The sequence below is a fragment of the Protopterus annectens genome, chromosome 8.part0 (assembly GCF_019279795.1).
Source record: "Protopterus annectens isolate FY-2018-M chromosome 8.part0, PAN1.0, whole genome shotgun sequence".
NCBI classification, from domain to species: Eukaryota; Metazoa; Chordata; order Ceratodontiformes; family Protopteridae; genus Protopterus; species Protopterus annectens.
In genome coordinates, this window is record NC_056741.1 from 1,330,843,983 (window position 1) to 1,330,868,251 (window position 24,269).

The window sequence follows — 24,269 nt, forward strand, 5'->3', positions numbered from 1 at the left end:
GTTCAGTTGTCAAGCCACTTCTCAAGCTGAACTTTAATACCTAATCGTATTGCAGTTCTCGGTTCAAATTTTGTTCTCTTACCCTATCGCATCTAGTGACTTTGCTTTTTCCTACTTTTCTATCGTACCGTGAGGTAACTTGCCATCGGTAAAATCTTTCCTGCTTTACCTTCAGGCATTTCTCGTACCATCGTTGGGTACCTTTTCCTTGCCTTTCTTCCTCCTTATGGCAGAGAAAGGTGGTCTGGGATTTAAAAGGTGCAGATTGTGGGCAGAAATTGCCTATTTTAGATGCGCATGCATTTTGGGAGTGCCTCACTTGACTTACCTGCCTTGCGGGATTTGTGCTAACTTTTCTAACAGGACTTTTGTGGAAAGAAAATTTTAAAGGGACTAATCTTCCTTTTCAGAGGATTTCTGGGCGGAGGCTTCAACCCCTCTTTCTTCCCATAAGAGATGAACACAAGAATGCAGTCTCTTTCCTGCTGGGGGACCACCAGGAACAAAGACCTAAGGTGGCCTAACTTTCTACTTTGGTTTGAGTTCCTCCGCCCCGAGGCTTTCTGTGCCTAGATCTTCAGCACCGAAGCCTTTGGCACCATCTGTTCAGCAGTTTTGTGCCCTACACCTCATCAGAACTGAGGGGCCCCTCTGATCATCGTGCATACAGCTGTAGTCATAATAGATGGGTTTTCCTGCCGTCAGGCGGGTTCTTGGTCGGCCGAATTCCAAAGGCTAGGTCCAGCGTCTGTTGTCACTTCCCTCCAGTCAGTGTGACTGGGATATAAAAGAACCAGCCAATGCCATTTTCTTCAGTCTTTCTTTCCGCGTGGTGCCCGAAGCAGAAGCTGTTGGCAAGTGCCGGTTGGCCAGCTCCTGAGATTACGAATATTTTGCAACCGAAGTCTTCTTGAAAGTTAAGTACCCCGTTGGGGAAACTTTTCTTGCCTCAGACCGATGTCAGACAAAGTTAATAATTGTATTTCATGTGGGAAGCAAATGCCGCATAAGTATTTTCATTCCCTCTGCATTCCTTGTTTAGGCCCAGACCATGACGTCTCTGCCTGTCATTTTTGTGCTACATTCAACAGACGCACCATTAAGTGTCGGGCGGAGTTCGCCCAACACTATTTTTGCAAAAAATTTAATTACATTATGTCTGATACTCCGACTCCAGTTTTGAGTAAGACGCAAAGATAAGGACCGACATACGAGGTCCTTGGCTTCTACCGACACCACGCCAAAGCAGACTACAGGTGGTCCGGTTCTCAGTGAGGCGCCTACACAGCCCCTGACTACCGACGGCACTTCATTGGCAGTGTCTACTGTACCTGAGGTTGCAGGCTCTTCAGCCCACACCCCGACTTCCGATACCGAAGGCATTCTTGGCATTCTTGGCAGTGAAACTCAAGAGTTTAGACAGGTCTGCCACCTCTCAAGGTGTCTTCAGGCCTTTTTCCATCAAGGCTTTCACTAAGTCTAAAGCAGCCATCCATACTAAGACAAGCTCCACAGGGCCCTTCTCAAGGACCCATGCCTAAAAAGCAGATGCTCAAAATGGCTGAGGATTTGATTACTCTTATCAGGGGTTATCAACCCCCCCCCCCCCCCAGACAAAGGCCCAGAGTGGAGGAAGAATCCCCCTCCTCGGACCAGGCCTCCATTTTTTTCAGAGCATTCTGATGACCAGGAACATTCGTACTCCCCTTTTGAAGATTCTGATGCAGAGGAGTCAATTCCCTCTGCGTCCCCCCCCCCCCCGAGGATTACTCTTGGGGAAACCTTGCATACCTTGAGGGAACACTTCCACTGGGAAGGTCAAGAGTACTCAGACTCCAAGAAAAGGCTTAGGGATTTTCTCTTGCTCCCTCAGCACAGGCCTCTGGCTGTACCTCCTGTCTTAGACATTCTAGATGTGTATTCTGAGGCCTGCCTTAACCCAGACTCTACCTCCAGCCCTAGTAAAGCCTGATGGGTATTACAAGGTTCCTGACTCACACCAATTCCTATACAAAAGCCATGCGGCTGACCCAGAAACTCTCACAGGGCCCCAAGGGAATTAAGGCCTCCACTGCTAAAAATCCATTACCTTCAGAGAGATTCCAGAGCTTTAGAAAGGGGGGGGGGGGGAAGGTATACACCTCTGCCACCTTAACCATGAGGGTATTAAACTGCCAGTTCCATATGTTAAAGTACCAACAGTTTCTGTTATCACAGTTGAAAAACAATGTCACAACCTGAACAACCAGACTTGAAGGAGTTGCAGGATTTGATGCATAGTGCAGAACAAGTGGGTAAACATACCTTGCAATGTGGTTTTGATGCTTTAGAGGCCTCATGTAGAGCTGCTGATACAGGATCAGTCATACGTAGACATGCCTGGCTGAAAGAGCAAACCTTACCAGATCATGTCAAAGCTAAATTACTAGATGCCCCTCTGCAAAAAGATGTATTTGGTGTTAAAGCTGAGGAGGTATTAAAGAAAATGGAGGAAAAAGCTAAATCAATGCAAACGGTGAAAGATTTCTTACAGGTACAACCTCCACATTTCAGTAGAAATTGGCCTTCCAAAAATTGGTCCTTTCCAGCCACGGACAGACCCCAAACAGGTAGATACAGGTGCCAGAGGGGCAGAGGGCAATCTCAAGGATCGTTTAGAGGCAGACAATGGCAAGCTCCTACATGGAGGTGGTGAGGATAGTTCACAGCCATTCAGAAAGCAGACCCAATGACTTTCCCCTTTGCATGCCAAGCAAGGCTCAAATGGCAGCACCTTTAGGTGGAAAACTGGCATTTTCAAAAAATTGGCATTGTCACCAGACAAATGGATCCTGGACATTATAAACAGAGGCTACAGATTCCGTTTTCACACCCTTCCAAAAATGAGGCATGCCAAACCTGCCACACAAAGGGCAGAGGCACCAAAACAAATTTCAGATCTCATGGACATGAAAGCTATTCAAGATGTACCTACCTACACAAGAACAAGGTCAAGGTTTTTACTACAGACTATTCCTGGTACCAAGGAAGGGAAAAGATTGGAGACCTATTTTGGACCTATCCATCCTAAACACATTTTTACTCGTGCCAAAATTCAAGATGCTCACTTTACAGCAGCTTCTTCCCATGCTGGGCAGGGAGTCTTGGCTGGTAACATTGGACCTCAAGGAGGCATACCTGCATGTCCTAATCAGACAAGATTGCAGAAGATACCTCAGATTTCTTGCAGGTTCAACCCATTATCAATTCTCTGCATTGCCCTTTGGCTTATCTACTGCGCCCAGAGTATTCACGAAATGCCTGGCATCAGTAATTGCCTACTGCAGACTTCAAGGGATACCAATATACCCATATTTGGAAGACTGCCTTATCCAAGCGGACAGCAAGTACATACTTCTGAAACGTCTGGCTTTTGTAATGTTGAATTCTCTGGGATACACAGTCAACAAAAAGAAATCAAGGCTAATACCCTCTGAAACGATAATTTTCCTGGGTGCCAACTTGGACACAGTCACCCAGATGGCCTACTTCATGCCAGAAAAACAGGGGCAACTAACTAAATACTTCAGAAAACTAGCAAATTTCACCAGGCTGACAATCCTGCAGGCTCTGGGATTCATGGCATCTTGCATCCTACTAATCCCATGTGCAAAGCTGCATATGAGGAAACTTCAATGGTACCTGAAAAACCTATGGTCTCAACACAGCCACAGTTTGGAAACAATACCACTGATTCCAGGTTTTCAAAAGGAATTTCTGTGGTAGGCTCAAGCATGCCAAAGAAACACAGGTCTCCCATTCTGCAAGCCTCAAGCAAATAGTCATCACAACAGACTCCTCTGACTATGCCTGGGGGGCGCACATGACAGATCGGTGCATTCAGGGCAAATGGTCCCAAAAAGAAAAGCACCTACACATCAATCAAAAGGAAATGCTAGCAGTAATAAATGCCATTATAGCTTTCCAAGACCTTCTGCATCCAGGTCAACTATTGATAAGGACAGACAACACCACAGTAATGTGGTACACAAACAAGCAGGGAGGAACCCATTCATACCCCTTATGCAGACTGGCCATGTCTCTTTGGAACATGGCTCTGGAATTACAAATCGAACTTAAAGCACAGTACTTGCCAGGAAAGGAAAACACACTGGCAGACAACCTAAGCAGAAATATGACAGATCCACCCGAATGGAAGTTGCATCCTCAAGTTTTTACAGAGAATTCAAGCATGGGGAAGGCCAGACATGGATCTCTTTGCCTCCCACAAATCACCAATTGGCAAAATTCTACTAAAGGACTTTACATCCACAGGCCTGGAGAGTGGACTTACTTTCAGTTGGACAACAATGACAGTTTATGCCTTTCCACCTCTTCCTCTGCTGCCCAAAGTTCTATTAAAAACCAGAGCAGACAGACCAAAGATGATTCTCATCGCTCCAGACTGGCCAAGACAACACTGGTACCCACTCCTGAGGAGCCTGACTCATTCCCCACCATGGACCCTACCTCTAATGCCTCTTCTGACTCTGCACAGCTTCAAAACTCTTCAGTCAGCTGAAAACACTCAATCTGGCTGCATGGAAGATTCCTTAACTTCACAACAGACCCTACTCTCCAAGGAGGTGCAGGATGTCATTTTGGAGGCCAGAAGGCCTTCTACTAGAAAAGCTTACTCCGCAAAATGGAAACTTTTTGTGCCTGGAATGAAAAAAGGGCCAGAATCCTGGAATACTGAATTTACCTAATCTCTTGTATCTGGCTGAGATACTAAGCAGTGGACTTTCGTTCTCCATTAAAATTCATGCCTCAGCCATTTCTGCAGAATACAACACTGATCCTCCTTTATTCTTACCCCCTTAAGACAGTTCCTCAGAGGGGCTAAAAATATAAACCCCCCAAGGAAACCAGTACCTGCTTGGGACCTCAGTTTCATTCTAGAAAAAACGACTGCCTCCTTTTGAGCCAGCTGCCTCAACAGAATTGCAATATTTGTCCTGGAAAACAGCCTTCCTTCTGGCTATCACCTCAGCTCGCAGGGTATCAGAACTACAAGCCCTCATGGCTGTGCAGCCTTTCATTTTCCATCAGGACAGTTTCCTTACAAACCAATCATTCCTTTATGCCAAAGGTGGTATCCAGGTTAGCTTTGAATCAGGCTATCCACTTACCTACCCTTTTACCCTAATCCTCAAAACAAAGGGGAGAGACTACTTAATTCCTTGGACATCCACAGACAGCTGCATTATTTGGACAGAACAAAGCCTTTCAGAAAATCAGAACTGTCCTATGGAAATTGGCTTCCCTTGAGCTCCTGTAGCAAACAGACAATCTTGAAATGGATAGCCCACTGCATACGCTTTTGTTACTCTTTTTTCATGGTAAAACTGTCCCTGCAGGCATCAGATCTCACTACAAGGGCCACAGCTACCTCTGCAGCTTTCCTCAGAGGGGTTCCTACCAAAGATATTTTGGAAGCAGCCACTTGGAGTTCTGTGCATACCTTCTCCAAGCACTATCACCTACCATTATACTCAAAAACTAGAGCAGGCTTTGCCACTGCAGTCTTGCAGGGCATCCTGGTTCCACCTAGTGCCTACCACCCCTTTAGCTTTGGGATTCTACCCATCTGCTATGAATGCAGCTGTATGCACGATGAACATAGTACAGTTTTGTACTTACCATAAATGTAGATGTTAAAGTGCTGATACAGCTGCAGTCCAGGTTTCCCTCCCTCCTTCCCCTCTTGGGACAGGCCTATTGGCTAACACCTACTCATACAACCTGATTGGGGTATTCATTTATGGTGTATTTGCTTGCAACTACTGTTTTGATTGTATTGCATTGCATTATTACATAAATTTATGTATTGCCTTCCTTCCTTCTGGGGGCACCTGACATCTGGGGCAAGAAACTGAAGAAAATGGCGTCTGCTGGTTCTTTTATACCCCTGTCACACTGACGTCAGGGAAGAAGCGATGACAACTGACACCAGACCTAGACTTTGGAATTCGGCTGACCGAGGACCCATCTTATGACTGCAGCTGTATTAGCACTTAACATCTACATTTATGGTAGGTACAAAACTGTACTTTCAGACTTCCTTACTGGCACTGACTTTTTTTTGATGCAGACCTTTCCAGTGTCTAGATGCCCTCTCCTGCTTGGACTCAAATTTATACTGTACTGACTATCCTCTTGGTACCGACCACCTTTTCTGCGTCTACCAGCGCCAACTACCACTTCAGCACCTACCTCAGTGCAGACATTACTTTCAGCACTGATCTCCACTGCAAACACCAGTAATACAAGTCATAACTGCTGTTCTGTGCAGATGCCTATTTTAGCACCATCTAAACAGTTTCCTGCATCCTTGGATAGACCTGCCTCCCCTTCAGCTATGTCCATGAGATCCACTAGAAGCCTCTTGGAACATGTGGTGCATCTTGTGGATAAATTGTTTATGGCCAGAGGTATCAACCCTCCAGGACCTACTCTTGGGAGGTGAACACCCTTCTCCAAAGACTTCTACCTAGTCTCCTCCATTGCCTTTGAAGCTCCTTGCTGTAGCACAGACTTCCCTCAATTTGCTTCTTACATGGACCTCCTAAGGAGTCGCAGTTGCTTTTGTGACTGGAGATGCTTGTCACTCCAGTCACTGTTCAGTTTGCTAGCTGTGGCGTACATACTCCTGTTTTTCACAGCCATCCAGGGACTGCTGGCAGGCTGATTTGCTTGAGCTATGTGTGACCTCCTTGGGTGGACCAGCCTTCCAACTCATGGAGGAGGGTCTTGCATCTGGCGATCCTGTGCTATCAGTGCCCCAACCCTCCTGGACCCCTTTTTACACAAGACACCCCTGGCAAATGCTGGGTACAGGGGCCTAAGGTAGAACTCTCACAGAAGGCCCCTTTTGCACAGTCTTCAGATTCTCCACCTGAGGAAGCTCATTGCACAAGTTCATGTAAGAGGAAGCACGTAGACTCCCCAGGAGAGTCTCTCACAGAAGACTGACTTTAATGATGGGGAAGGGGTTCCCTCTGTCACCCTCTGAGGTATCCTTTGGAGATGTCCTCAAAGTACTTAAGCAGAGAAGTGAATGGTGGCCCTGTAACCTGATCTCTGAAGAGCGTTAATGCAGGCCTTTTGTGCCTGGCCCCCTACCCTCCTCAGTTATTCCACCTGCTGACCTTGTCCAGCTTGTGCAGCATGCATGGAAGGCTCCTGATGCTGTTGAGGCCATTCCCCTGAAACCAGATAAAATCTTGTCCCTGCCAGATAGTGGTCCTCACTGGTCCAAAGGTCTTCCTGTAGATGCCATGGTGGTGGCGGCTACAAAGGATCTGGTGGAAGAAAGCCAGACTGTCCACCCATCCAACAGTCCTGGGCCCTGGACAGATTAGGGAAGTGTACCTTTGAATCAGCGACCTTTGCATTGAAGTCCCTGAATTATATGGCACATTTTACCAGGCTTCAAAGACTTAATTTCTGAGCTCTCTGAAACTTTGGCTGGAGCTGTATGAGGTCTGGGACAAAGTGGCCTCTAACTACCCTTGAATTTATCTCACACTTCGTGTCTGATTTCTCAAGCATCAGAAGGAGCAGCTAGAGTAGCAGGTGCCATCATGAGATGGCATGCCTGGATGCGCTTCTGTGATTTCACAGAACCCTTCAAGGCTTCCTTTCTGGAAGCTCCCATTGAAGCCTCTTTATTTGGACCTAAGGTAAGACCCTTTCTGCCGTGGGTCTCTGTTCCTCTCAACGGGCTTTCTCTAGAAACCAAAAGTGGGAAGATGTGGCACCAAAAGTCTCTAGGTTCTTTTCATGACATATGAGTAGTCTTCCCCTAGAGGCAGAGGGGGAAACTCATATGGAAGACTTCCCTTTTGGGGCAGAGGAAGTCCGCTTAACCAGGGTTCCAGAAATTTTCTCGCCATTCCTACCAGCGCTCCTGAAGAGCAGCCAGACTGCTTTCCTCAGTGGTTGGGGGTCCTTTTTCTTTGTACCCTTCTGCCTGGATAACCATTACCACCATTTCTTGGGTAAAAGAGCCAGAGGTTATATTCCCTTCGATCTTTGCCCTGCCCCCTAAGAATCTTACTAGATGTTCCACCCAGTCAAAGGGAGGAAGCCGCATTAGAGATTTCAAAGCGGCTAGTCATCCAAATAGTCCCACCAGACCAGATAGGATCTGGATTCTACTCAAGATTATTTTTAGTGCCAAAAAGACGCTGGACTGGAGACAGATTTTTGGATCTGTGTGCTAAACTCGTAGAGGTACAGAAATTCTGGATCGTCAAGTCTAGCCTCCAACTCTTGGAGGCAGGTGACTGGATGTGCTCTTTATGTGGTAGTATGCATTGTGAAGATCTAAAGATGGACAGACCATCGAAGATTCCCTTCGCTTCTGTGTGGGAGTAAAGTCTACCAGTTCAGAGTACTGCCCTTCAGACTCTTACAGCCCTCAGTGTTCAAAAGTGCATGGCAGTTGTCACAGCTCACCTGCTACTGCAAGGATTTCAGATGTTTCCATGTTTAGACTGGCTCATCACCCCCACCAGATATGCATTGGAAAAAGCCTTGGCATACTCCACTGAAGAAAGGCTAGGTGTAATAAACTGACAAAAATCTAACCTATCCCCATCCCAATTCATAGAATTCATTGGGGTCCTGTTGGATACAAACCTGCATGGCATAGATTCCAGAGCACAGAATTTTAAGGATGAAACTCATACCCATCCTCGAGGGAAAGATCCACAGCACATTCTGTTCTCTAGCTGGTTATGAAGCTGCCATGGAACCCTTCACATGAGGCTTTTACAATGGTTACTACTCGCCCAGTGGTACCCTTTTCATTTCCCCTCTATCTTCCTAGGTTCGGGTGACTCAGATCCATACAAGACTTGATTTGGTGGATGTTGCAGAAGCGGTCACAATGGTCTTGTTCCTTCACACTCCAGCAGCCCAAAGCCACAGTGACCATGGATGCCTCCCTGATGGGGTGGGGCTTTTTCAGGGGAAGACTGTCCAAGGCACGTGGTCAGAACTAGAGGCTCATCTGCATATAAATGTCCTAGAATTGAGGGCGGTGCTTCTAGCATTGCAAGCATTTCATCCCCTCCCATCAGGGACTATTGCAATACAATCTGACAACATGGCTGTAGTCTGGTACATCAGCTAACAAGGCGAAACCAAATCCTACCCACTTTGTCGAGAGGCCATGAGGATATGGTAAAGGGGTAATGGCTACAAACTGCTTTCTAATGGCAACACACATTCCCGGGAGTTCCAACATAGCAGACTGAGCAGGTGCATTATGCAACCACACGAGTGGTCTCAATCCTGTTATAGTGACAGATTTTCAACTGCTGGGGTCTCCCTTGCTGTGACCTCTGCATCCCCAGCCAACTGCAAATGCAGCAATTACTTCGTCCTGATTCCCCCTTGGACAGTCACCCAGGGGTACTAGTCCACAATTGCCCCTCTGGTCTGCTTTATGCCTTCCCCCTCTTCCTCATTCCCCAGTTCCTGAAAGCCCACTGGTTGAAGAGCAAGATAGTCCTCATAGTGCCATATTGGCCTCGTCAAATCTGGTTAATCTTATGGCCTCACCTTCTAGATCAACCATGGATTCTCAATCCAACTCTCTCCCATCTGCATATCCTGGTTCACTCCAATCTGAACAGCCTGAAGCTCACAGCTTGGCTCCTCCACTTCTGGTGATTGCCAGGCAGACTGATCTTTCTTCCCCAGTACGTGACATTCTTATTGCATCTCATAAGTCTTCCACCAGAACTACTTATCTCAGTAAGTGGAAAGTTTACCATTTGGCTGAAGGAAAAACTGATGGACCCTTTTTCAGAACCAGTGCCTATAGTACTGGAATACCTGTCCAGTTCCAATCTGGCCTATCTGCTTCTACTATTGGAGTTCATTTGGCCGCAATATCAGTTTTTCACAATTTTTTTTCACAATGGTGTCCATGACTCTTCCCTTATGTCACATTATATTATGTAAGACCTTCCTAAAAGGTGTAAATCATTTGAAACCCCCTTTTTAGAGAACCTAGCCAGCCATGGGACCTGTCTTTAGTCATGCAAGCATAGACTAAATCTCCTTTTGGACCAGCTTTTTCATGCAACAAAGTTTTTTTTTGAAAACTTTGTTCTTGGTCGCCATTACTTCTGCCAGACGCATCTCTGAACTTCAAGTTTTCTGCATCAAATGGCCTTACTTTCTTAAAGATGTCATTGAGAACTAATACTTCCTGCCAAGTGATCGCTGAAATGTCAACCAGTCCATTGAATTGCCAGTTTTCTGACCAAATCATTCTAACAAAGGAGTATTCTCTACATACCTTTGACATTCACAGGCAAATTTTCTATCTGGACATCTCGCAAATCAGATCAGCTATTCCTGGCCTATTCCAGGTCTAGACTTGGATATGCTGTTTCTAAGGTCACATTGGCTAAATGGTTAAGATCAACATTTTGTTCACTACTCACAATATCCCTCTGACTTCAGCCGTTAAGGCTCATTCCAATAGATCTGTAGCAACTTCTGCTACCTTCCATGCTAGAGCTTCTTTACTTGACATTTTGTGCAGCTGCAACTTGGGCTAGACCTCATACCTTCGTCAACCATTACAAGTTAGATTTGGCCTTCAGGGGAAGAGCGTCCTTTGGTTCAATGGTGCTCAGGAATGTCAGAGTGCAGCCCAGGAATAAAGGTAGCTGTAAGGAATGAACGAGTATGAACAGTATTAGTGGTCTTACCATAACGTTCCATCTGTATTGATCATTCAGTCATTATGACGCTCCTTCCTTCCCCCTACTGAGGCTTGTAGTGAGTGGATCTCCTCCGATTCAGTTAGGTACTTTGACTTGCACGCTCAATCTGAGGTAACCAGGGGAGGGGGATTGTGGGTAAGTTTAGCTCAAGAATTTGTGGCTGTCATGAGTTTGGAAGATGGCTGGCTCTGTTCAAAGGTCGGATCTGATGACCCAGGCATAATGACAAAGGATCGATATAGATGGAATGTTATGGTAAAAGTTCTTTTGCCTGCCCCTTAAGATAGGTGGCCTACATCCTTAATAGGTTCATAGGTGTAGGAGGCTAATGGCCCTGGAGAATTTACAAGCCTAGCCCATAGGATTACCCTGGCATCATGCCACCTGTCCTTGGTTCCAGTGCCGGAGAGTGATCCTTGGGGTGAATTTTCTATTTCCCATCCACTCATTGAGATTTCTCAGGGCCAGTGAGGTGCTCTGCTTGACATGTATGAGCAGTGTCTGGATTATGAACCTGTCCCTTCATGTTGATTTTTGGTAATGAGGTTGAGGTCTCTGGAGCATGTGGTGCAGAGGGATTGGGATTTCCTTAGAAATGTGCTAGAAAGCACTCCAAAACAATATTAACTAGAACAGACTGGGCTGTAGTGGCTTCTTCCCATTGTGGTCATAGACTTGTATGAAATTTGGTAGTGTCTTTTCCTCTGGCTTCCAGATTGACTGGTCATCCTTTAGAAGATTGTTTAAAGCCATGGTATATGTAGCTTACCAAGGACTATAGCTGTGCATACAAGGGTGATGCTTACAACAGCAAGTAAATACCATTGAGACTTGTGCAATAAGTCTATCTGAAAAGGGATAACCCATGAAATAGTCTGAAGAAAATGTGCTGCAATCTTTATATAAACTACTGGTTGCATTTGTTTGCTGTATTCTGTAAGCTTTTTGGTTGTGCATGCTAACAATATGTACTTTACTTCCCTCCCCTGTAGGAAACTTCTATCAAGAGAGCGTCATCCTCCCATCGATGATATGATTGAGGCTGGTTTGATTGCCAAGTTTGTGTCCTTCTTGAGCAAGTCTGAGTGTAGCCCTATTCAGTTTGAGGCAGCTTGGGCATTAACAAATATTGCTTCTGGTACATCAGAACAAACTGAAGCTGTTGTTGAAGGGGGTGCCATACCAGCTTTTATATCCTTGTTGACCTCTCCCCATCCCCATATAAGTGAACAGGCTGTTTGGGCTTTGGGAAATATTGCAGGTATGTGTAAGCATGGATTTAATTCCAGAGTTAACTTTCCCTGCTGAAAGCTAAAGTGAACAAAGTGTCTACTGATATGAAAATAAGATAATTGGGGAAATCTGCATAGATATCCTTAAAATGCTACTTTTCTGTATACCAGTCCAGACTTAAGTGTGCTAGAAAAAATGTAGTTTACTTCTACAGCTTCTGCAGGCAGATGTTTGGGATTGTAATTAGTAGAATATTTTTTTGAAATGTTGAATCTTGCAAATGTTATCCACCAGACCACCCTCTTGGGGCCCAGATTTCTGGGTAGTCAGCAGTGTCAAGCATTGCTTTTAAATGTTCTCAACACTGAGTGAAACATGATGCTTACCATGGGTCTTTGCAGCAAGATATTAACTTGATACTACCATCTTTGCAAACTATGTAAGGGATTTTATATTTGGCCTTGCAGGTTATGAAATTGAGCTGCCACTTGCCTTCCCTGATCTACAAGTAGTGATAAGTTCTTTGTACATATGGTGCCCGCATGCAACTTTCAGTGCATGCTTTGCCTGCAACAGTGAAATGGGTCTAATGTAGCCGCTGTAAGCAATTTGTAACTTTGGCCAATGCTTTAGTTTCAGCTTTCTGAACACCACTTAATCTTAGGTTTGTGTTAAACTTATGATGCAGTGTTTTTGGTCTGCCTCAACTTGTGGGTTATCTGATCCAATGTAGTTAGTCTTTGCTCCAAACTGATCTACGTGACAATCTCTGATCTTGTTTCTGACTTCAGTGTGACACAATCCACTGTTTGTGCTTGGTGCCTTTTTGCATACTTTTCTTGCTAGCTTTCTACTTTATCTGTGTAGCTTTGCTGTTTTGTAATCTGTTCACTTGCTATCCTAACAGCTTATGTGTGCTCATTGGCTTCTAGTTGAAAGTTTCTTTTGCTTAATGGTAAACAAGGGCTCTAACAGTTTAGTGTGGTGTGCTGCGTTTCCCATGTAATAGTTAAGACTTTGGGCTTCCCCAAACATTTGGGGTGGCATACACTGCCTCATTCTCATGACCACTGTGCTGCTGGAGGGAGGGGGCTAAATTTAAATGACTGCAAGCCTGTTTTCATAGATCTTTACCACTTGTAGGGGCCAAACTGGCTATGAAAGGATTTCTTCCTGCTTTAGCTTCATCCTGGGCATTTGCTTTGCCTTTTCAGTCTTGAGGGACAAGGACCGACTAAGGAGAAAGGTAAAGGCAGAAGGTGTAGGAACAGCCTGCTGATGAGCCAGTAGCAAAGGCACAAAGGTCCTTCATTTTTCTGCTCCTGTTGTGGATCTTGCCTGCACATTCCTGGTGCTGATCACTGCTTTTTACTCATTCCAGTTTAAGTGTTAGATGTTATGTAGTCCAATATTGCCTACATTCTTACCTGTGGGTTCGGAGCCTAATGTCTGCTCTGACTTGGCTATACTTTCTAGCTTTAAGTCTTTCCATTGGCTGGGTTAAGATGGTATCCCATGCTGCACTGCTCTCTATCCCCAGATCTCATTTGCTGTTAGTGTAGCTCAGATGTGGTCTTGCTCTTTGCTGTGGCTAAGTATCCTTTTTCTTATATCAGAAGTTTTTGCAAATAGCTATTTTACTAGCTATTGTGTGTTCATGACTATTGTGGAAAAGTTGTGTTTTCTTGTGTATTCTGTGGTATCCCAGTAGCAGTTTCCAACAGGCTAGGCCCATTTCAGTTAGAGGACCTAGTCTGTCCCCTTGCTTTTGTGTGCTAAAGTCTTCCCTTGGACTAAAACAGTTTAAATTGGAGGAATTAGTCCTCCCCATGTATTTGTCCAAGGATCATTCGAGTTGGAGATCTTTGGTGTTTTGTCTGTTTGGCTTGTTCACATGCTTGGCTGTGACAGTTTGTTAGTTACTTGCTGTTGGTTAACTGTCCAAAGATACTAAGGAGCATAAGCCCTTGGGCTGTTAGTTACTTGCTGTTGGTTAACTGTCCAAAGATACTAAGGAGCATAAGCCCTTGGGCTTCAAGAAGTGCTCCAAGTGCAGTTATAAAGTGTTCATTACTGATGTACACGCTGTACTGTCTGGGAGCGATTCATTTCCAGGAATCGTGTAGTTTGTCATGCTTTTAGCCTGCATGATGTTCAGGAAAGGAAGAACAAATTGATTTTGAAGGGACTTCGGAAACCCTCCTTCGAAGAGGGTCTGGAGAGTGCTTCCAGCTCAAAGGCAAAATCTTCCAAAGCAAAACAGTGATCTCTGGCTCAGTCTCCTCAGCCACTGGAGAAAATAGCAAAGTCTTTGACATCCTCTGTTCCATTGTCCTCGGTCGCAGGAAGAGTCAGTGGTTATTGAACCTGCTTCAGCTCCAATTTTCTTGGAGCCTGTTCGGAGATGGTCACCTAGCATTAGGCTGGTATCCCCTCCTTGCAGGTCCCCTTCAGAGAGGTCTCTATCTCCTTCCCTATCCTCAATCTTCCAGGACCTTATCGGATGTGGATGTAGATAGTGGTTCAGATACTTCAGTCATTAGTACTGGCTAAATTGTTCTCCGCTCCGACCCAGGCAGCTCAGGAGCCGATCCCTCAACCTACATCAGTACTTCTCCACCGAGCACATCTCTGCTTTCAGAGCCGGAGTGCTCGGCTCAGTGTGATGTCCCTAGGTCGGTTCCAACAGCCCCTCCTGGCTTAGTTCCAACATCAGCGCCGTTCATGGGATTCAGGACTCTGGATTCATTTGTCGGACGTGAGGGAGAGGCTTCAGGACACCCCTCTGCTCCTAGTCTCCCTCTCTGCATGGGGAAGCCTGACTCCTGTCTTCAGAGGCTGGTTGTTCTTTGGATCCAGGAGGACCAGTCTGAGGCCATGCAGAGCACACAGGCCAGGTAGTGGCATCATACAGGTCAGTCACTGTCCCCTACAACACTAGTGCAGGTCTCTGATCACCATCTCTCTGGACAGCAGAGCCCTAAGGCCTCAGGGTACCCCCCACGAGTGGTCCCCATATTTCTGAGGGCCCCTCAGTTTTTTGCCTGAGGAGCCACCCAGAAAGAACTTGCAAGAGGAAGCACAGATTCCCAAGATGACTCACCAGACCTCAGAATCTGAGGTCTCCCAAGTCATCCTCGGATGTTTTTCTGACATTAGCCTAGATTTTGAAGCAGAGGTGACTGGCCATCCACAGCCCCCTCTGAGGAGTCTGTCTTCCTGAAGGCCTTTGGTGCTCAGCCCTCCACCTCCTGGGTATCTCCACCCTTCGAGCTTTTGGATTTGGTTTGTCTTGGGGTGTGGAAACCCCTGACTCTGGAGCCAGTCCCCAGGAGACCCAATAAATTTGTTTGCTGCTCCTGATGAGGAATTTTTATCCAAGGGACCACCTCTGGATGCCATGGTGGTGGCAGCTGCCACCCAGAAGGAATTGGCTTCCACCATCCAACCCCCCCTAACAAGGAGTCTAGGGCTATGGACCAGTATGGGCAGCATACGTTTTTAGCAACCTTTACCTTACGGTGACTGAATTACTAATCGCACTTTACACAGCTCCAGAGATCTAAAGAATCTTTGAGATGCTCACAGGTAACGTTTCTGAGGCAGTGACCCAGGTCAGTGCTCAGATGTCTACCCTATTGCAAACTCCTCCCATGAGACCACTCCTGCGCAGCTGAGGGAGTGAGTAGGGCATCAAGTTCAGGAGTTGCTCTTGGGAGGCAGGCCTGGATGCGCCTTTGTCATTTCAGAGGCCTTAAAGTCTTCATTCACCAGCACCCTGTTTGATGGTTCCTCTTTGTTCAGAACCAAGGTGAGACGCTAGGTGCGAGCAGGAGAGGAAAACTGCCGTAGGAGTCCCCCCCCCCCCCCTTAGGCCTTATCCCAAGGCCCAGAGGGGTGGCAAAATGTGCCTCAAGAAATCAGAGGTTTTTCTGGTGCACAAGGTGAGCCCCCTCCAGGGGCAGGGGAGGGGGTGGTTATTCGGCGAGACTCCACCCTAGGGGCAGAGGAGGCCCTCTCAACTCTGGAGACTTTCTTTAGTGGTTCTCCCTACTGCCACTCCTCATGGGAGGCCAGACTGTGTTTCCAGAGACTGTTGGTGGTCGAATCTCGTACCCAGAGGCCTGGCAAGATATCACCCAGGACCAATGGGTTATAGAAATTTTCAGAGGGTGTCATTCCCTTGTCAAATCCCCCTCCAAGAAAATCCCAGATGTTCCACCCAGTCAAAGGGATTGCACAGCTTCAGAAGTTTTAAAGCTGCTAGAAAAAGGAGTCCTCCATGTCCCCTCAGACCAGATCGGATTAGGGACTCCAGATTCCTTTTGGTGCTGAAAAGGACAGGGGACCAGAGACCCATTTTGGATCTCAGCCGATTGAACACCCATGTGCAAAAGTCAAAGTTCCAAATGGTCACATTGCAGTCTATTCTCCCATTGTTGGGAAAAGTGTGCATGTGTTCCATCGACCTCAAGGATGCTTACTACCACAAATATGGACAGGACATCCAGAAGTCCCCTACACTTCTAGCTGGGAGCTAGTTACTTTGTTTCGAGCCCTGCCCTTTGGTCTTACCACAGCCCCCAAGGTGTTTACCAAATGCATGGCAGTCTCACTTCAGACGTCAGGGATTCCAAGTGTTTCTGTACCTGGACAACTGGCTCCTTACTGCTACCACCAGGTATCTACTACAGACTAGGGACACTACTATGTCAACAGTCGGGAATCATATTGAACTGGGAAAAAACTGCCTTGTTGCCCTCACAGCATGTCCCTTTTTTATAGGTGCCAAATTAAGACACCGTCTTCATGCAGGCATTTCTACTGCAGGAAAGAATCTGTCCAACAGGTTTACGCCCTCTGAGAAGAGTTGAAGGCAAGATGGGTCCTCTAATTGTTGGGGACAATGGCTGCTCCAATTTAGTCCCTCTGGCAAGGTTACATATGAGGCTCCTTCAGTGGCTACTCTTCGCCCATTAATCTCAAACCTCTTCTGCTTTCTCACCCTATTCCACTCGGACAGGTGCAAACAGGATCTCGGTTGTTGGCTTTGCACAGACTACCTCAATGTGGGAAAGCCCTTCGTTCCTGTGCCCCCAGTTGCTGCAGTGACCACAGATGCCTCCCAGATGGGGTGGGGGGCATTATCTAGGCAGGATGGTCCAAGGCATATGTGGCAAGAGCACGAGATGCATCTGCATATCAACATCCTGAAGATGAGAGCTGTGCTACTAGAGTTGCAAGCACTTCAGAGTTTTCTTCCTCTCGGCACTATTGCAATCCACTCAAGTCAGTGGTGTGGTATCTGAACAAGCAGGGAGGTACCAAGTCCTAGCCCCTTTGCAGAGTTCATGCGAGTGGGGCAATGGGCAGTGTCTTCCCAACGTTTTCTGGTAGCAATGCACATTCTGGGGAAGTCCAATGTGATAGACAGGCCAAGAGCTATTCTGATGCCTTACAAGTGGTCCCTGAACTGTCAAGTTACGGAGCATATCTTCCACAGGTGGGGTCAGCCTTGCTGCAACCTTTTTGCCAGCCCCCTCAATGCCAAATGCAGCAGCTACTTCACCTTTATCCCCCCTCAAGGGAGTCACCCAGGGACGCTCTAGTCCAAGTTAGGCCCTCCAGTCTACTATATGCCTTTCCTCCGGTTCCCTTGCTGTCAAAGGTTATTCAGAAAGTGCAATCCAAGATTGCCCCCACACTGGCCTTGACAAATTTGGTTCCCCTTTCTCCATCCCAATCTCAAGGACGCTCCTTGGATTCTGGACCCACAACAGACTTCCTGACTTGCATGTCAGGGCAGCTCCATCCTTCTCCAGACCCTCTGGTTGACAGCCTGGCTACTCCACTTCGGTCATTAGTTAGGCTTAACCAATTTTTGCAGGTGGTGGTTCATATTCCTGTTTGAAAGCTCTAGAGGAAGATGGAAGATTTATTACAGCAAATGGAAGAGGTTTTCAATCTGGGCACATGCCAAAAATTGACCCTTATACAGCTCCAATTTCATCTGTATTGGAGTTCCCATCTGCTTTTTAACCAGGGCTCAGTGGCCACAACCATTAAAGTCCAGTTGGTGGCAATTTCTACCTTTCATGTCTCAGACTAACCTAATCTAATGGCACATACTCTGTAAGGCTTTCATGAAGGGCACTTTGTTACTTCGTCCTCCAGTCTCTGAACCTGTTATGCCTTGGGACTTTAACTTGGTTCTACAGGGTCTTCACCCCCCTTTGAGCCTGCAGCCACTTGCGATTTAAAATTCTTAACTTGGAAGACTCTTGTAGCCATCACGTCAGCCAGGTGCTTTTCAGAGCTTCAAGCTTTATCAATCAAACCCCCTTATTTCCATTTTCATAAAGGACAGGGTTTTTCTGACAATCCCTCCTTTCTTCCCAAAGTAGTGTCAGTAACCGGTTAATCTGAATTGCCAGTTTTTTCCTCAGTTCTCAAGGCAGAATTTCAATTGGCTGTGCAGACAATTACGTTTTTCGTTGCACAGAACGAAAGACCTCAATCTGATCAGTCTTTCATTTTCAGAAAACAGAATTGGGTCTCCTGTTTTGGAAAACAGAATTGGGTCTCAGTTTCCAAAGTCACGTCCAGGTGGATTTCCAGTTGTATTTCTTTTATACCTCAAATGATTTACTGTTCCGGGTGAAGGTTCACTCTACCCGGTCTGTATCTTCATCTACAGCTTCCAGATTGTCTGGATTTGTGCTGCGGCTACTTGAGCATCTCCTCACACATTTGTTAATCATTACAAGTTCGATGTGGTATCTAGCGGCAGGTCTTCCATTGGTTCCACAGTGCTCAGGAGTATTTTCCACAGCCTCCCACAGGTAAGAATGTAGGCGAGATTGGACTGCATAATGAAGTTATGTACTCACCATAACATTTGATGTATATAGTCCATATCACCTCACATTTTTTCTTACCCCCTCCTTCCCCTGTCCTGGAGGATCTGGAGGTTAGGCCTGGTTTCAAAGTTCCCTTTCTTGGTATGTTTATCCTTTCCTTAGGTGTTGTGCATGGAGAAAGTTTGCTGTGAGCACCAGCACTAAATCTGGGGATAGAGCAGTGCAGCATGGGATACCATCTTGGCCCAGCCAATGGAAAGACTTGGAGCTAGAAAGTATGGCAGAGTCTGAGCCAACATTTGGCTCCAAACCCACTGGTAATGTGAGGCGAGAGGACTACATCGAACATTATGTTGAGTACATAACTTGTTTTCCACCTTTTGAGACTGAGCCCTTGTCTGCAGTGTCTGGTCAGTTCCAGTCTTCCTGGCAGTAATCTGGAGTTCTCTCCAGTGCCTGCTTCTTCATTCTGGTTCTCCCCACTTCATAGCTGGACAAACCTCTGCCCTGACCCTACAAGCTCTTTCACTGCTTCAAGGTCTGCAAGGTCTACATTGGGTATTATAGCATCTCCTTTGCCTGAGAATCATTCTACTCATGAGGGTAGAGCTAGCCCTCCCATATCTAGATGCGCCATCTTCAACCCTAGATGGGATGCCCCTCCATGTTTCCAGTCAGTGCATGAAGTCTAATTTGTAGCCATTATCATGACCTTTGTGCATCAAGCTACAGTAGTCTGTATCCCAGAGATGTAGGTTTGGGGTTTGCTCTGCTGTTCTGCCCCTGTGCTTGCTTTGGGCCTGTATTTCTCTGTACTGGTATTGGCTTGGGACCTAGCTGAGTCGGTGGCTGGAGTAGGCCCCTCCTAGGTCCTGCAGATCAAGGAATCCTTTAGTCTGGCTTTCCTAACGGAGATTTTCTGGCAGGATAATTGCACCTTGTTGGATACACCTTGCTTTGGTCTCCCTGTGAGTCTGGTTTTAAATATTCTGGATAGCTTGCACCAATGATTTGAGCAGCCCCATACCTGGGGCATCTCCATTGCATATCCTGTGGCCTGTCCTGTGTAGGTGCAGTGTAAAAGTACATGGATTCCCCTGAGGGTTGTTGGTCTCCCCATTAAGGGGGGGGGGGTCTCAATCCTTCACAATTTCCTTCATTGACAAGTGAAACAAGGGGCTTTAACCACTAAAGCCCTTTCCTGAGTGTCTTATGGTCTTGGTTGTGGGCACATTTCTTGGTAGTACTCCTTTCTGATGCACTTGTCCTAGTGTCCAGGAGTGCATGGAGAGCACTGTGAGCAAATCCCACACTAGCACAACAATTTTGCCCCTAAGCAAGGATGGGCCTTACTGGAGCAACAGTTCTGTAGTTGCAGCAAGCAAGAAAGGAGTAATTGTTAATCCATTGAGCAGTCGCAATATATTGACAGTTAAGCGTACACTGCTCAACTGTTCAAATTGCTCCAAAACTAAGTTGAATGCCAACAGAAGTCTAGTCTGGAAACCTAGCCAGCATATTTATATCAAATGTCCTATGCTGCCACTTCCAGTGTAGTTAACTGGCATATTGAGAGCAGCCCTATATACACCAGACTACCAGAATCTACATGTTGAGATGGGCTGGACTTTTTTTTCTTATGGTGAAGAACATTTGAGTTAAGTTGTAGATAGCATCTGCATTCATGTTAAGGAAAGTAAAAGCAGCTAGCTGATGTGAGACTTTCAATGAAAGCAGCTGTTGCCTCTTGTCCCGAATCAACTCACTTTGCCACTGCAGTTCTGTACAACCTAGGTCTTTGACTATTGCTCTAGCTGCCACATGCTGTATTCAGATTTTTTGCATGGTCAGATATGAATCTCTTCAGCTGCTGATGTCCTTCATGGATGAATCTGCAGTCATAACAAATGGGTTGTCCTGTCGTCCAGGCAGCCCTTCGGCCAGATTCCAAAGTCTGGGTCCGGCTTCGGCTGATGTCGCACTTCACCCGACGTCATCTCTGCTGGTCTTCGGGTATAAAGGCATCAGCCGACGCCATTTTCCTCAGTCTTTCTTGCCGCGTGGCGCCCGAAGCAGAAGCTGTTCGCAAGTGCCGGTCGGTCAGATCCAGAGATTACTACTACCGAATACTACTTCGAAGACTTCTAAAAGCTAAGTACCCCGTTGGACTCTTTCTTGCCTCAGCCGATGTCAGAAAAAGTCAATAACTGTTTAACTTGTGGGAAACAAATACCTCAAAGATTTCCACTCTTACTGTTTGCCTTGTTTAGGCCCAGACCACGATGTAGCAGCCTGTTCGGCCTGTGCTTCCTTAAACCGACGAACGCTTAGGCATCGGTCGGAGTTTGCTGAACAGTTTTTCGGCTCAGATTTTGCGTACATTATGCAGTCGGATCCTCCGACTACCCAAATTGTTAAACGCAAAGAAAGACCGACACTCGCAGTCCGCGGTTTCGACCGAAACCACGGTTAAGCAAGCCGCGAGTGTCTGTTTCGGCCGAAACCGAGAACTGGTCAATCTTCAGCCGAATCCATGACTACTACTGAGGCCCCTGCTACCTTACCTGAATCAGCCTCAGAAATTTTGCCTAAAACTGTGGTTCCTAGTAATTTATCAGACACCATCCCTTTGGATGTCTCTACCCTAGCACGTGGTGCTGCTAGGCCTCCTGCAGCCATGTCTATTAAGGCCTTTGCCAGGGCTAAAGCAGCCAAATCTGCTAAATCAGTGCCTGTTAAACCCCCCTCAATCAGGCACACTTCTAGTTCACAAATGCTTACTCTGGCAGAAGATTTAATATCCTTAATTAGGGGATCCCAATCTCACCCAGACAGGGCCTCTCAGCCCCCAGAAAAGAGACCTAGAGCAGAGCCCCCCAAGCCTGTGTCCTCTGATTCTGCAGATGACTCTGACATTACAGACCAGCCAGAGGCTCCTTTTGATTCCGATGCTGAAGAATCCATTCCAGCTGCCTCTCCACCAGAGGAATTCTCCTTTGGGGAAACCTTACATGCCATGAGAGAACAATTCCAATGGCAGGGACAAGATTTCTCAGATTCAAGAAAAAGGCTTAGGACTTTTCTGCACTTACCACAACATAGGCCCTTGGCTATACCTCCTGTCCTGTCTGTTGTGGACGATGCATTTAATGATGTCTGCACTGCACCTGATTCTTTACCTCCAGCCCCTGCCAAACCAGATAGATTTTACAGGGTGCCAGACACTCATCACCACCTATACAAGGCCCCACTTGCAGACCCCAAAACTATATCCCAGGGGCCTAAGGCAGTAGCCTCGACCACAGCAAAAAACCCTATTCCCTCTGAAAGGGAATCCAGGTCCTTAGAGATGGGGGAAAAAAGTCTACACCTCTGCTACTCTCTCAGCTAGAGCTTTAAACTGCCAGTTTCACATGATCCAATACCAAGAGTTTATGCTTGATCAGTTAATTAAAAAGCTGTCCTCTGATGAATCTTTAGATAAGAAATATGTATTAGAAATGGTGAATAACATCCAGCAGGTTAGTAACCATTCCTTAAAATGTGGCTATGATGCACTGGAGGCTTCATTTAGATCGGCCATGACTGGCACAGTGATAAGAAGGCATGCATGGTTGAAAGAACAGGTCTTACCGGATCATGTTAAAGCTAAGCTATTGGATGCTCCTATGGATAAGGCCAGTCTATTTGGGGAACCCGCCCAGCAGGTAATGAAGAAAATGGAAGAGAAGGCAAAATCTGTACAAACAGATTTCCTACAGGTTCAGCCACCAAGGTTTAGCAGGAACTGGCCTGCCAAAAATTGGTCCTTTCCTGACTCCACAAGATCACAAAGGGGCAGGAACAGACGCTCTAGGGGCAGAAGTCAATCCAGAGGAGGTGCCTACAGAGGACGACAGTGGCAAGGCAATAACCGAGGCAGACACAACCACAGCCACTGCAACAGGACAATCAGTGACTTGGTTCTGACTCCGCCTACCAGGGAGCAAATAGCAGCACCATTAGGCGGAAAGTTAGCCTTATTCTCGAAAAATTGGCACTACATCACAAAAGACAAGTGGATTTTGCAAACCATAGACCAAGGCTACCAGTTCCACTTCCACACTTTACCAGTAAAAAGAGGAATGCCAAACCTGCCCCCAAATCAAAAAATAGAAGCCCTGCACCAGATAGCGGAATTAATAAAGATGAGAGCTGTGGAAAGAGTACCAATGACAGAACAGGGCAAAGGATTCTACTCCAGACTCTTCCTAGTACCAAGAAGAGAAAAACTGGAGACCTATTCTCGACCTGTCCATCTTAAACACATACATCATTGTCCCAAAATTCAAAATGCTGACCCTACAGCAACTTCTTCCCATGCTGGGCAAGGAGTGTTGGCTGGTAACTCTAGATCTCAAGGAGGCATACCTGCACATCCCCATTCGACCAAATTGCAGAAGATACCTCAGATTTCTTGCAGGATCAGAGCATTATCAATTCTCAGCATTGCCCTTTGGCTTATCTACTGCGCCCAGAGTATTCACAAAATGCCTGGCATCAGTAATCGCTCACTGCAGAGTACAGGGAATCCAAATTTATCCTTACCTGGACGACTGCCTGTTACAAGCGGACAACAAAAGCAAGCTGACAACAGATTTACAAAGGGTCATTTACTTGCTACAAGCCCTGGGATACACAGTCAATTTACAAAAGTCAAGGCTGATACCATCCCAGACAAGAACTTTCTTGGGCGCGGAATTGGACACAGTAAAACAAATGGCATTCCTAACTGCAGAAAAACAAAAAGAGCTCCCTCTTTACTTGGCATTAACACAGCAGAACAAACTAACAGCAAGAAAAGTTCTGCAGGCCTTGGGCTTCATGGCATCATGCATAATCTTGGTCCCACATGCCAGACTGCATATGAGAAAGTTACAGTGGTACCTAAAGAATTTATGGTCTCAACACAGGCACAGCTTAGAAATAGAAATACCACTAATCCCATGCTTAAAACAGGAGTTCCTATGGTGGGCTCAGGCATGCCAGTCAAACCCAGGCCTACCCTTCCACAACTTCCGAGCAAGCCAAACCATCACAACGGACGCCTCAGACCTAGGATGGGGGGCACACATGCTGGACAAATGCGTACAAGGACTGTGGACTCAGGACCAGCTGCACCTGCACATAAACCAAAAAGAGATGCTGGCAGTAAAACTGGCAATTCTAAAATTCAGACCATTCCTCAAAGGCCATTTGATAAGGACAGACAACACCAACAAACAGGGAGGCACTCATTCATACCCCCTATGCAGAATGACTGGACCTTTGGAATCTGGCTCTAAGCTACAATATCCAGTTACAGGCAATATTTGTACCGGGAAAAGACAACACCCTAGCAGACATT

At 46.4% G+C, this 24,269-nt stretch overlaps 1 protein-coding gene across 3 annotated transcripts in view; it reads left to right on the forward strand.

The window, feature by feature from the left end:
• The window catches only part of KPNA2 (karyopherin subunit alpha 2), a 557,358-nt gene that overhangs the window by 172,162 nt on the left and 360,927 nt on the right, over positions 1-24,269 (forward strand). For all 3 annotated transcript variants that reach the window (XM_044080878.1, XM_044080877.1, XM_044080879.1), the window contains exon 5: positions 11,783-12,051. In XM_044080878.1, the coding sequence (XP_043936813.1) occupies positions 11,783-12,051 (269 nt within the window). The remainder of the gene's footprint in view (positions 1-11,782; positions 12,052-24,269) is intronic.